General features: G+C 48.6%; 1 protein-coding gene across 1 annotated transcript; it reads right to left on the reverse strand.

The window, feature by feature from the left end:
• Positions 1–624: 624 nt before the first annotated feature.
• UHMK1 (U2AF homology motif kinase 1) lies at positions 625–14,072 on the reverse strand. The gene is made up of 8 exons (XM_065744190.1): positions 13,730–14,072; positions 13,069–13,361; positions 10,267–10,458; positions 9,297–9,391; positions 8,399–8,475; positions 5,264–5,362; positions 4,266–4,354; positions 625–3,779 (listed from the first exon to the last, which is right to left on the reverse strand). Exons 1-8 carry the CDS (start codon positions 14,022–14,024, stop codon positions 3,633–3,635), a joined length of 1,287 nt encoding a protein of 428 aa, XP_065600262.1. The 5' UTR covers positions 14,025–14,072; the 3' UTR covers positions 625–3,632.
• Between the last annotated feature and the right edge of the window lies 1 nt (position 14,073).

Below are 14,073 nucleotides of genomic sequence, written 5' to 3' on the forward strand. Positions count from 1 at the left end.
GGAGCCGCCGTGAGGAGCGAGCGGTTGCGCAACGCAGCTCACCCGCGCGGCCCCGCGCCCGCACGGAGCCGGGAGAGCTCTGATGCAGCCCCGCCACACCTCCCAGCCCCGCCGGCTGACGCAGGGCTCGGCCCGGGCCCCCACAAAGCGGGCTGCACGCTGCTGTGTCTCCAAGCATCGTTTATTGATCGTCGGGAGGGACCAAGCGCGCGGCTGCTCCGCGTGACGGGGTACAACAGCTCACACCCAGCCCGGCGAGGGGAGGGCACGGCGAGTGCTCAAGGAGGGCGAGGCCGAGGGTGCCCAGGGCAGCGGGGATCGAGCTGGGAATGAAGATCAGGTCTGGCCGTGCCTCGGTCAGTGACACAAATTACTCTCCCTGTCGCTGGAAGTGCAAATAGCTTTCTCTCTCACCCCGCTCACACACGTACGCACAGCAGCAGAAATGGGCTGCTGTATTTCTCTCTACCTTCAGCTTTAAGAGCCCCGCACAGGGACACCACTCACAGTTTTGCTGTCTCCAAAGTTCACCTTTCCTCCTTCTCCCTGAAGCAGATTTCTCCCCAGATGATACTTTCCCCCAGCCACCATTTCACCTCCAGGAGCTGTGAGAGCTCCAGCCTACGCTGGAAACATGACCTCAGCTGACAGCTGCAGCACAGGGAAAGACCCCACCACCACGGGTACATTGTGTTACACAGTTCTGGGGAAGGACAGCTCATAGGAGGAAGCTCTACCCACAGCACAGACCAAGAAACCAGCAAGCACCTGGGGGAAAGCCTCGACACCTCAGCCAGTGGTAGTGAGAGACTAGGAGAGCTGTGCTCATCCACAGTGGAACCATCACTTTAGATCAAATCATCACGCACGTTCAGGTATAATCTACAGTTAAGGAACACAGGCTCTAGCAGGGCTGAAACTTATGCTAAGCCACCAAGAGATCACTGAGACACCAGGGTGAGTTTCAGAGCCTTTTTCTATCCAGCTGCAGGCAGGTGGTGAGAGAAAATGCTAGAACACTTCTGTTCTGAGGAATTTCTAAACCTCCCCACAGCCTGCAGGGAAAAGCTAGGGACTGGATCCAGTGACAGAGATCAGCATCTTCAACTCCAGCCAGCAGGAATAAAAACAAAAAGCAACAGCTTTGGGTTTTTTGCTCAGCTCAGCACTCAAGCCTGGTCTCACTAAGCATCCACAGTGAGAAAATGCAGTGGGGGACGTTTGCATCTTGCAGATGTATTTAGTTCCAGGCACAGCTCTCACCTTTATCCAAAAATCCAAAGCTAACTACTGAAAAAAGAGAGAAGATTGAAAGAGAGCAGAGCAGCACACAGCACTGGAGAGATGCACAGGTCCCGCTGTAGGTGAGAGCCATTCGTGCTCCCATGGCTGGGCAGATCCCTCAGCCCTGCCTCGGCCAGCTGGGGCACAGCAGCCAGCTCAGTGCTGCTGACACAATGGCACTGAATTTCTGGGCCCAAGTGCTCGTACCAATGGCCAAGCCTGCCAGAGACAGCAAAAACTCAAGAGCTGAGGAGGTCAGTTACTACCTAGCGACACTGAAAGTACTTGATACAAATTAAACACTGTTCTTCACATAGAAAAAAGCCCTAATCCAACAATCATCTGGATCCTCCCAGACAGTAAAGCTGCTTCACTCCAAGGACAGTTGAATTAAAAGCAATGAATCACACACCCCATCTACGCAAAGCTGCTTTACAGCTACGTACACCAAAGCAGCATAATTCTGGGAACAGTCCGATCAGCAAATCATACCTTAAAACTCACCATGGGATTTTTATTCCTGGAAAAATCTACCACCTCAAAGGCTACAGAAAATTCAAAGAGATTGGTCCTTTCTGGGTAAGTTTGGCAAGGGCTATCGTAGACAGGCCTCCACGCCAGCACAGAGACTAGTGAAATGCTACAGATGTTGGTTCTTCCAACACACTGCACACATGCACACAGGGCAAAAAATCAGGAGGACCATTTAAGTGCAGGATTCCAGCAAGTCCAGCATCAGCAAGATGCAAGAAGTAAACTGCAAGAAAGTAAACTGCAAGGTAATTCCGGTATTATTATTTGTCAGAGACAGTTTAGGCCGCTGCCTTCAAGTATTCCAGCTGGAGAAAAGAATTCAGGAGGGTTTGCAATGGGAGGACTTTCCTCATCACTAACCCAGTACCAGGGCTGCAAGCTGGAATATGCTATTCCCCTCCGTGCAGGGAGTGAGCTGCCTGCCCCTGCACACAGACACGGGTCTGCATGCCCCTGGGAAGCAACCATTTGGCTGCTCCATGCTAGCAGCTGCATTAGGGATCTTCTGCCTGCGCGTTAATGCCACATGAGCAGAGAGCACGCTCTAGGGGGAGTGGTGATGCTGCTCACCCAGGTTCTTTCTCCAGAAGCTTGTGGCTGTTGTCCCTGATGCTGAAAAAGACATCCACCTGGCCAGTTAAGAGTGATTACTGGCCAAGCCCTTTCCAAACAGGATCTCAGATTGCCTCAGGCCCTTTGTGCAACCTATCAAGGACCAAAAGTGTCAGTGCTTCTAATCTACAACGAGTCTAGTGGGTTAATGCAAAAACAAAACGCACAATACAGAAAAGCCAAGCGTGGAACCTACAACAAATACGTTATTTCTTGTAAGACTCTCGAGCAGAAGTCTCCTGCAGACACACAAAGAATACTGCACATTCCTTTCCAAAAATATCACCTAAAGACACTTGCATATTACAGATGATTTGGCATCAGAGCTCAGAGCGTCAGTGCCAGCACAGGGTGCAGGCTAGAAAGATGACTGCATGCGACAGTTTTCACATCACCTCAGGCTAGAGTGCTTACAGGTTGTGTTGGGACTGAGGCTGGCACCACTCTGATGACATTGAACCACACCCAGTCAGTCCCTGCCCATCCCAAGCACACAAGCAAGTTCAGCTCAGCCGCACCTCGCTCCCCGAGCCCAGCATGCCATTTGTGCCAGGTGAGACACGCGGCTCTTCTCGGGTCACCAGTCAGGGACAGGGTAGCTCTGCAGGCTCAGCAGGTACCATTCTCCTGCTTCCTTCCTTTTGCTCTAGGGGATGTGGAGACTTAAAAGTCTTCCCATACAGTCTGGAGAGGACGAGGATGGTGCTTCTGCTTGATTCACCACAAATAGCAACCAAAGGCAGGGAAGCCCTCCTCCTCCCCCACTGGAGGAGAACACAGGTATTATAGGAAAGCTTAACAAATCCTCACTGCAGAGCAAAACCAGGCACTAAGGCCAAGACATTCAATGGTCTCACTTCCATCACTTGAAAGTGCTTGCTGAGACCTGCCTGCAAGGCTCCCACAGCCCCCTTCCAGTCACCTGAGTGCCCGCTGGGGCAGGCAAAGCCACACATCCAATGTAAACAAGCAAGCACTACACACACACACACCCACACACACGCACGAGCACACGCTTAAAGCCATCCAGGCCTCCTCTGCACATCACAAAGCAGCAGTAAAGGTTTCAAAGCCCATTTCAGTCCTTTGCATCTCTCCTTTACAGATGACTCAGAAGCAGGGCTAGGAAGCTCTTTTGTACATTCAACTGTAAAACACGTGAGGAAGAGGAGCGAGACAACTCTCCTGATTGTTGCTACTGCCTACAGCAAGTTTTGGTACAGATATCCTCTCTTATAGGCACTCAGTGGGTAAAACGTAGCCACAACAAACTTGCCATCAAAAATCTTCCCAGTCAGCATTTTTTGGGCAGCTTTGGAATCACCAGCATTTGCATATTCAACAAAGACCTGAAAAAGAGAGAGGAAAAGTAGTACCCCTGGGACAGCATGCCACTCGCCTCCTCCCAACCCTGCAACTGAGGAAACAGTCCCTAAGCAAATTTTTCCCCTCCATCTGTGGAGGAATCCAGAGCAGAGGAGCTAAAAGGGAAGAAGATGCATCTCTGAGCCACAGTTTCAACTCTCACTCATTTCTGTAGACTGTGTGTTTTGTCAGGTGGGACAAATTCTGACAGTGCTCTACATTCTCAGCACTTTCTGTCTTACACACTGGTTTCTCCTGTTCCCTCCCATATTCCAGACCCTCTCCTAAAGCTGTTTTTGGGGTCCCCTCAAATTAGGGAACTCTACATATGTGGGAAGGCACTTGTGCTGTCCTTCAAGACAACCAGCTATTTTTAGCACTGTTGTCAGTCAGGAGCTGAGAAAGCAGTCCTGCAGCACACAGAGCGTCCATGAGAATGAATGCACAGCCTCTTTCCTCCATTCACTTACTTGGCCTTTACCAGGATTTTCCTTTGGAATAAGCAAGGAAACCACGGGTCCGTATTTCTGACACTCCTCTCTTATGTCTTCCAGGATATCTGAGAAAGGAAAGAGCTGGCTGTCATTCACTTTGCAAAGTAGAGCATGCTAGGAAACAAGGCAAGGCTAAATGAACACATTAAAAGCTTCCAGTCGACACAGCCTTTTCCTCTCAATTTAAAATAAACAATCAAAGATTTCCACCGCAAAAATTGATATTGCTCAACAGTCATTACAAGAGAGCATCTGAACTGAGGCCCACAGACACAGACACGCAGGCAGGGAATCCCTGAAAACAAACAGTACTTCTCCTTCCACGTGAAGCCTGGCCTTCCAGTAGCTAAATCGTTCAGGATTTGTGATTGCTTATTTTTGGTTATTGCACTTGGAGGAGGGGAACTAAAGTAGCTGCTATAAACAAGTCTTTGTGTGAGCAGAACTCAGCCTTTTAAACTCCTGTCCCTTGAGCTCTCTAGCTTTTGCTGCTCCCTGGGATTTGAGAGCAAGCAGAAAAGTAAATTCCACAAACATGCCTTGCTACCTACCAAGTATGGCTTTGATACAGTCTAAGAACTCAAAACGATTTATTTCAGCTCTCTAATGAGGTAAACTATTGAGGACCTTGTTCCTGGGCTCCACAGAGCTCTGTGCATGTTCTGCAGAAGCTCAGAGCTACAAACACACTGCAAGCTCTGTGAACATTTAATCAAATAGGAAAATTAAAACCAATCTTTTGTGACATCTGGGATTCTTTAAGGTTCCCCTATGAGCTCTGCATTCTGGATCAATCTTTCAGTCTTAGCCTACCCTCTGTTGGCACAACTGACCCTTTTGGTGTCAGAGCTTGGCTGAGAAGCTCGTTATTCTTGTGCCTGTTAATTGTTCCTCTGGTTGTTCTCTCTTCACCAAATCCAAACAAAACAGTTAAGATGACATCGCTATGTGGGAATCGCACAGCACACACCAACCTTCATATTCTTCTTCGCTCTGCAGAGAAGCATCACTTAGAACATTCAGCAGCCTCAGCACAGGCGTGGGGAGCATCACCAAATCTTCAATATGGGGAGCTGTTTGGCACCCACAGAGTTAGAGAAAACCAAAGAAATCAGAGGAGTACAAAAACAAAGCTGACTCAGTATGCACTCTGATCATACACAATCACTTTCTGCTCTTTACAATACAGTTTTGCTTCATTCTGTTATTCCTGCATTTACAGGTGATGTATTTTCTCCACTTCCAGCATATCTCTGCCTGTGCACTGATAGATTCTCCCAAAGGATTTGGTACAGTCTGCAATTATTCTGGGGCCAGCACTTGAAATTGTTTTTAGAATTACAAAGCTAACAGCAATTAAGACTAGCATTGTGCCTGCTTAGCTCAGGTTTAGAACTTGATGAGACCTCAAGGGCTACGATAGTTAAGCAAACTACCCCTTCTATACAGCGATGAGAGAAGATGAAAGAACAATTCTGCAACCTGCTCCTCCTGTTACTGGTACCAGGCAAACTAGAAACAGGCCAGACAGCTTCTACAACTTCAGTTCTTAAGCTATACTAAGGCACAAGCCTCAGCTGAATCTACATTATGCTCAGGTTCTTCCCTGTACACCTTCAAAATCCAAATATAACATGTTGCTTTGAAGACCTGCACACAGTCTTGCAGCAGCAGAAATGAAAATGCTTAATTACATAAAGCAGAATAATTCTGGGCCACATGACGAAGGTAGGATCCTGTGAACAACTTTACAGGAGTAGAAATAAAGCCCATTGCTATGGGACCCTCAGCTCTGGAAGAAAATGGACAGCTCCAGGATGACTTGGAACAGTCAGCGTATGGACCCTGCTGCAGAGAAAGGAACCATCCAGGTTGACAGAAATTCAAAGCAGCAAAGACAATGTCACTTCCCCAAGAAAAAAAGCTTGATTTCATGTTCCCGAAAGGGACCCACACACCAATTGATTGAAGATCTGGGAGCCCAGCTTTCAGTACTTTAAGAGTGTTAACACTTCTATCTGTACTGGCAAGCTACAGGAGACCGACACAGCAGCAGAATTTGACAGTGAGACAGAGGAGAAAAAAGGGAAGAAATGGCTCCAGTTCTCCGGTGTGAGCTTTCTGACTAGGTTCGTAAAGACAGCAGGCAATTATTTCCTTGGAAATACTTTTCCAAGCTAGACATGCAATACACATCAGTGAGCTGACATCTCTGCCTGGTGCAGACATGACCTTGACTTCAGAGTGTAAGGGGAGATGATAATCAAGGACACATAATATAAATCACCTCCGTGAAATGGGAGAATTCTTATGAAAAGTTTGGAGGATGAAAGGCCTTATCAGTTCAGGTTACGCTCAGTGCTCAGCAATAGCCCTTCAAGGGAGCTGAGCATGGCACCTTTTCAAGTGAACTGCTGTGGTCGTTCTTTCATAAACTAGAGAGCATCAGGTTAATAGGGGACTGAAAGAACATTTAAGCATTGCCTCAGACTTACATGCAGCCCTTTTACTCAAGTAAGTTTGTCATTAAGTAAGTTTGTCATTCAATTCACATGTCCTTTTTAGAGAAGGGAGACAAACAAACCCCCTGCAACTCAGAGCCACCCGACAAATGCACTTCTTGCAATACCCTTCTGTCCTAAGGTGTACTTTCTGCCTAGCACCTCTGCTCCTGTTCAGTCCCAGCTGATATCAACCACATGGACAACGCAGTGGGCTGCAGCCTACAAGCAGCTCAGGAAAGAAGCTGAGGACCTGGAAAGTCATTTAGTGGCTGGAAATGACAAGGAAAACCATTCTCAGCTGTCTTTGCTCTAAACAGAACAGCTGTGTCCAAGTGGAAGGTAATGACATATCATATTCTGCCTTCGCAGGGAAGCAACAGTAAATGCTTCTTTGTGAAGACAGACTTACGTATAACTTGGGCAAAGAAGGCAACCAGCAGCTAAGAAAAATTGAAGCTGTTGTATAAACTTGTAGCACTAACCACAGAAGCACCTTCCTAGTACAAACAGGTACAGTCTAAGGTCTGTGTGTTCAAAATGAGACCAGAAAGCACTGCCAATATACTATTCCCTCTGCTCTAAAGCAAGGCTGGCAGAAAAGCTCAACTCCTTCTATGGAAGGTGGCTTTGATTACAACAGTCACAGTTTCTGAAATGCAAGAGAAGTTTTAAAACAGGAATGAGTTTGTTATTTTTGCCCAACGTGCAGAGACCTCAGCATCTAAATGCAACCTCAGAAGATTCAATATTTAACAGCTTTCATTGCGAGCTACACCAAGCAGCTGAGGAAAAGCAGGGCTCAGATTCAAGGAAAAATGCTAACCCATCGAGAAGCTGGAAACATCGATTTATGCTGCAGAAAAGCTGGACATGGAGCTCTCCACCAGTGCTCCTGGAGCAGGCAAGCTCTGAACAATGCTACCGTATTGCTTTTGGAACATGAAATGCAGAGGGGAGTATGAGCATGAGCAGAGCTGTCCCAGGCCCTTTTGGTGACAGCCTGCAACCCACATGTGGAGGTCCTGGGGATACATCACCTTTTTCCTCAATTGAAGAGAAAGTTCCAGATCAAAGCGAGGTGGCATCTGTCTGACCTGCCACTTGGACACCACAAGAGGCAGGCCCTGACTAGCTCCCAGCTTTTCAGGCCCAAGGTGGGCTCCAGCACTGTCATAGCACACTCAGACTGCTCAGCCAATGAATAGGAGGCAGCAGCAGATGCGACCACCAGCCATTGCTCATCTTCCTGGCTTCTGAACCAGGGATATGTCAGCATAATGAAATCCCTCCACCTACCGTAAATAGCATCACACTCTTCAAAAGCACCTTAATGGTAATAATACCAGTTAAGTACCTTGGTTATTTCTGTCCCCTCGGTTGAATAAGGCTGTCAGCACACTCTCAGTTCAATCTGAATAGAATTTACTGGGAAGGAAAAGTGACAGCCCACACATCCACAGGGACAGGGCAGTGCTGAGAGCACTCCAACCTGCCTGCTGCAGTACCAGAGGTCTGACAAGTGCCACAAAACTAGGGAGTAGCAACGAGGACAAGACAGGAAACACATGCACATCCATGTGAGCAGAGACAACGTGCACAGCTTACCAAAGGGAATGCTGAAGAATGGGCTGCATAAAGCCTTTTCAGCAGAGGCTCGCTTGCCTTGGTCACAATGAAGCATGCTGGAAGAGAGAAGACATCCTCACGCTCTTGCATGCAACAAATCAACATCAACAAATTCAAGTTGGGCTAGAAGGCATCACTAAGGAATATCCTATCTTTAGGGAACTTGTGATACAAAGGGGACAGTCAAAAGCACATCTTCCAGTTCACAGCTTAATCACACCAGAGGGATCCCTTGAGAGCATCCGAAGAGCATAACACAGGAGGTTTTGCTTTGAGATGCCTTTCAACACCAAGTTAAGGAAGTTACTCACAGGTTTACAACAAACACTATGTCTTCCAGCTCCACCTCTCCACCCCTACCTCAGACACACATCTAGAGTCACACAAACGTGACCGCACTCCAAGCAGTTCCCACATCTTGTCACAAATGGGATTCAAAGCTAATAACTCAGGCCTTGCCTGAGAGCATCCCCAACTGAACTTTGAAAGTGTCTCAATGCCAAGTTGTGGCCTCATGCACTCTGCAGCTTCAAAGAAGAGTCACAGGTCAGGGAGACCAAGCTCTCCTGCCAACCTCTCAGCAAGGAGTTGCACAAGTACATTTGAACACTGTCTGCCCCATCTTGTCTCTGACAATACTCCCCTAAAGCAGCAAATTTGTCAATGCACTGTTATTTTTCCAGTTTTCTTCAAATACTGACTCACTGGTGTGAAGTGTGAAGCACTGACACAGCTAATGCTCACACTTGTTACTAGCACAGTGGCAAGGGCATTTAAAAATAAAGTGGTAGGTGCAGGTTCTAAGTTGCCAAGAGCAAGGCACAAGACTTCACAGGGCACATCTTTAAGCAACACTTCATAAATGCAGTAAAAGTACCTTTTAATAAGGTCTCTGAGGTGATAAGCTGGAATGGCTGAATTAACCACCCCTTCACTGGCAAAAATGCGATCAATGATGGCAGAACTGTTTGTCTGGAAAGAAAAAGAAGCAGTAATTAGGGATGAAAGGAAGTAAGAGTGCAAAGCTTGAAACAACTTAGGTTCTGGGAGAAGTGGGTAAGGTATCATTTTCTGAACTGGATGCAGAGGGCTCTGATACTCTGATACTGATGAGAGATCCTTGATGCTGCAGGCCCACCTCAGATTGAGTTTCCCTATGTGAAAGCTGAAAAGTGTCATGCGGGTATTTGTTTTTACTGAGAACTTTACAATGTGGAAAGGACACTGTTACTGGGAAGGGAAGCAGGAAACAAAGTAACGTCACTGAAAGGAGAGGTTTCCAAGGCTCACAACACAGAGCCTTCCTCGTGTTTTCTCAGGATAAAGGTGTAGAAGAAAAAATCCCAAATTAGAGCTAACACAGAATCACACTCATAAGAGCTGGAAGGGACTCTGGAGATTGCCTAGTCCAACCTCCCTACAAAAGCAGGTTCCCTACAGTAGGTTACACAAGAAAGAGTCCAGAGTTGGATGCTATGGTAAAAACAGCAAAGAACTGTTGAGCAGCATGGTGCTGCTGAACTGGCCACCACCTAGCTATTTCATTCTTCCATCTGTACCACACTACAGCCAGAAAACTTCACCTTACAGCCTGGGGAGAGACAGGCTCCAAACACAGAATCCTGGAGCTGTATGATTTCAGTAGCCTGAGCATAGGCACTGTTCAGACACAGTCCCACAGGGCCCGCAGGTCTTTAAGGCTTTGAAACCTTAATTCCCAGCACAATAGGATTATAAAAACATCAAGGAAATACTCTCTAGTTGCCAGGTGCTACCTTACAAATCCAAGGTACAAACAAGCAGCAGGAGAACTTGTTTGATGTAAGCCAACAGCAGTTATTGCTCACCTTCCATTCCTGAGATTGGACTGTATGTTTCAGTTTCATTCCTGAGAACATTTCCAGTAAAACAATTCCCAGACTCCACAGATCCACAGCAGAGGTGCACTCAGTCTCACTCTGGAGCCCTGCCTGTGCTAGGCAGTTCTGCAGTTCTGCCTCTGGAGCCCGATACCCGTCTGTTTGAATATATTTCACATCCTACAGAAAACCAAGCAAACACAAAAAGTTAGTTTTGCACATGCAGGTTCTCTGCTCTACTCTTAAATCTGTTTACAGAGGCCCTTCTAGATGGGTCACCGAAATACCACTGCTAGATTTACTAAAAGCATAGTACAGCCATCTGTGTCAGAAGGCAGCTCAGTGTTGATGATGGGGAAAAAAAACAAAAAAAAAAGACTATCTGAAAGAGAGAACATCTCCCAGAAAAACAGCAGCCTTTCTGCTAACACCTGAGCTCTCCGCATGACAGCACTGAGAGAAAGAACCTGGATGTCACAGCACACACACAGAGGACACTGGAAGTTTCAGGATAGAGCTGATGGAACACACAAAACGTGCTCAGTGTACGACAGCGCAAACAACTCAGTCTGAACACCAAGGATCAGTAACAGCTTCTGTTATTCAAGTACTGATGATCTCCAGATCAGAATACTAAAAGAATGAAGCAGGCATTTAACACCCAGACGAGGAAATTATCAAAGTTGCTTCCCACACCCCTCTTCCTTCTCTCCCCTTGCAGTCCGAAGTGCTGCAGCAATCAATACCTGCTCAGCTGCTGTGGCTGGCAGAGGGAAATGCCCACACACTGCCTAGTTAAAACAACACAATCACAGAATCACACGGGGGCAGCTCTGAAAGTTTCCCCATCCAAGCTCCTGTCCACAGCAAACACTAGGTCAGACAGCCTTGGCTTTGTTTAGTCAAGTACCTTGCCCAACACATGTTCAATAATACACTGATGTAACTCAAGGAACGACAGAAGAATGTGAGCCTACTTCCTGGACAAGGCACAGGGCTGGGAATTCTTACCTATGGAATGCATTAAAATCAAAACAACCTGTCCCTCCAATTGAAAATAAAGCCTACAAAGGCATTTTTAAGCAACAGAGCTCAGCAGCGTTTTGTGAACCAAAAAAAGAAAAAGTAGATAAACTGCACAGTAGGGCACCCCTCTCCAATCAACAAAGAACAGAACAACCTCTAGCATGGTGAAAGCAGCAGTGCAGCAGCTCCACCAAACTACATTTCAAGACGCAGAAAACACAGTGGTCATTGCCACCACCAAAAACAGACAGATGGAATTTCACTCCTACCATCTGAATTACATTGAGAGATTTAAGTGGTTGAGACCTTGCTCTGTGTACAGCCACTCTGTTAAACAGTAACTCTAGAAAAGCTATGTAAGGGTAACCCTGGCAGAGCTGTCAGAAACGTGAGGAACACAGACATGACTGAGATAAGGAATTCATGCATATATGCTGCTAAGCAGGGGGAGAGAATAGTGGCTGACATTCAGTACACGTTTAAAGCAGGGTCAGGTGGTTCACCCAAACAGCCAGAGCAATTATGAGAACCAGAGAAAGAAATTCAGCACAAAGAAAGCAGATCGGAAGGAATGGCAGAAACAAATAAAACATGATCATTTATTACGAAGCAACTCGCTGAGCAAGCAGCAAAACACAGGCCTGAAGAAAAAAACACATATCTGCATCAGACACAGGACACCAGAAGAGTGGTTTCCTCTGATAGCAGCAGATTACCAGCCAGAAACAGCACTGAGCCAAGAATGTGGGAAAACACAAAAAGGAGGAGCTGCTAAGTGCACACATTAAAATCAGCTGTACCAAAGAACTCAGACAGGTCGCCCACGCAGTTCTCAGATATTCACAGATCAGTGAGCCCAAGTGAATACCAGGTAGACCAGCCAAAAAAGTACAAGAATGTATAATCTCTTAGATGCGTAGTGGGCAAGGAAAGGGACAAAGCAGGATGCATGAAGAGTCATAGCTCACTCACCTTGTGACTAAAGGCTAATCTGCTAAGAGGCTAATTAAAAAAAACATCTTTGATACCCCTCACAGAAGGTTATGAAAGGCAGTTTCATCAAGCCAAGAGCAGAACCCCCTGAGGCCCTCTGCAGAAAGTCAAGAAATCTCTGCTTTCAGTGGAGGCCACAAAAGGGAACAGAAGGGGTAAGAACAGAATTACAAAAAGAACCATCATCAAAACAAACAAGCAACAGTTCCAAGGGAAGGAGAGCAAACAGGAAAAGTAGCACAGAGCAGGCAGAGTTCTGACCATGTTGGGAAAGAATGGACGCCACCTACCCATGACCAGGGCTTTGGTCAGCACAATGACGTGGGACAGAAACACCCAGGCTAAGAGAAAGGGAAGCTGCTGAAGATAAGATGAAAGTAAAGACAAGAGCAAGGACGCTGCTAGAGATGAGGCAACTGGCTGACAGCAAAGCCTGGATTACTACCACATGCGATATGAAATGATAAATGGAGATCTGACAGAGCTGCCTGCTCCCACTCATCTGCCCACATACAAACCAGCAGACTTTCCAGGAAGTTGTATCATTAACTCTGGAATCCACAACTGTGCGTAGCACAAAAGCTGACTCTGACACTAATCAGAGACATGCGCAGGGAACAGAATGACAGCTTGTCTCCTGGCCCAGCCAACATTTTAGCCTTCCAGGAAGCCCTCAGCACCAGCTCATTCTGACCATGCCACCTCCCTCCCCCTCCTACACCCAGCAGCCGAAGACGGAATGAACTGCTTGGAGAGCAACACGTTCCAAACCTGATTCCCCTCTTTGAAGCTAAGTCCAAAGTCAATGAGCTTAAAGCACTCCTCCTCCGCACTCCACAGGATGTTACGTGGCTTGAGGTCTGCGTGCACATAGCCTTTGTGGTGCAGGAAGGCCAGGGCTTCCAGGACATCGCGGGCGCAGTGCTGGATCATCCACATGGAGCAGCCCTGGTTGCTGGAGTGCAGCAGCAGCTCGGACACGCTGATGTCCAGCAGCTCCAGCAGCAGGCAGCGGGACGGCCCGTTGGCCGAGTAGTGGTTGGTGAACACGCCATACAGCGTCACTGCAGCGAGATAGGTTGTAAACCTCGGTCAGAAGTCACTACTACACCGCGACTGTGCGGCAGGCAGCACCGTACGGGGTCTGGAGAACGGAATTCAGAAGCCCAGCCGTGGCTCCCCCGCGGCCAGGGACCAGCAGCCGGGCGGGGCGATATCTCCCGCCCCCGGGGCATAGGGCAGGGGCAGGACGCCTTCCTCCAGGGAGTAAGGCCGCGGTTTGGGGACCCCATCGCAGGCTGGCCGTCGTGCCGAGCCGGGCGTCCACCCTGCAGCCATCCCGAGGGGCGTCCGCCCCAACGCAGGGCGGACGCGAGGCTGAGGGAGGAAGGGGAGAACGGGACGGGGGGAAACGGGACAGGGGTGCAGTTACCGATGTTGCGGTGCCCGCGGAGCTGCTCGAGCGCGGCGCGCTCCTTGCGGAAGCCGTACTCGGCGCAGTCGGCGGCAGCGGGCGGGCGGGCGCCGGGGCGGCGCGCGGGGCCGGGCCGGGCCGGGGGCGGCACGAACTCCTTAACGGCCCCGGGGGGGGCCCGCGGGTCCCCGCAGCAGCGCACCCGGTACACGGAGGCCGAAGAGCCGCTGCCCAGCGGCGCCTGCACCTCCCACAGCCGGCCCAGCGCCTCCAGAAGCAGCGGCGGCGCCGCGCCCCACACGCACCCCGACATGACGCGGCCCGCTCACATCGCCCCGCCGCTACTGCCGCCCCTCCACGCC

This window comes from Cyrtonyx montezumae, unplaced genomic scaffold (genome assembly GCF_038088225.1).
Source record: "Cyrtonyx montezumae isolate F1298 unplaced genomic scaffold, pur_monq_1.0 scaffold_1, whole genome shotgun sequence".
NCBI lineage: Eukaryota > Metazoa > Chordata > Aves > Galliformes > Odontophoridae > Cyrtonyx > Cyrtonyx montezumae.

What these genes read in the sequence shown, in the direction of transcription:
- UHMK1 (XM_065744190.1), bottom strand. Translation starts at nt 14,024, where the DNA reads ATGTCGGGGTGCGTGTGGGGCGCGGCGCCGCCGCTGCTTCTGGAGGCG. An exon ending in ATTCTTCAGCATTCCCTTTG is followed by an intron (nt 5,363 to 8,398) that starts GTAAGCTGTGCA and finishes GGTGCCAAACAG; the next exon opens with CTCCCCATATTGAAGATTTG. An exon ending in GAGCGAAGAAGAATATGAAG is followed by an intron (nt 4,355 to 5,263) that starts GTTGGTGTGTGC and finishes TTCCTTTCTCAG; the next exon opens with ATATCCTGGAAGACATAAGA.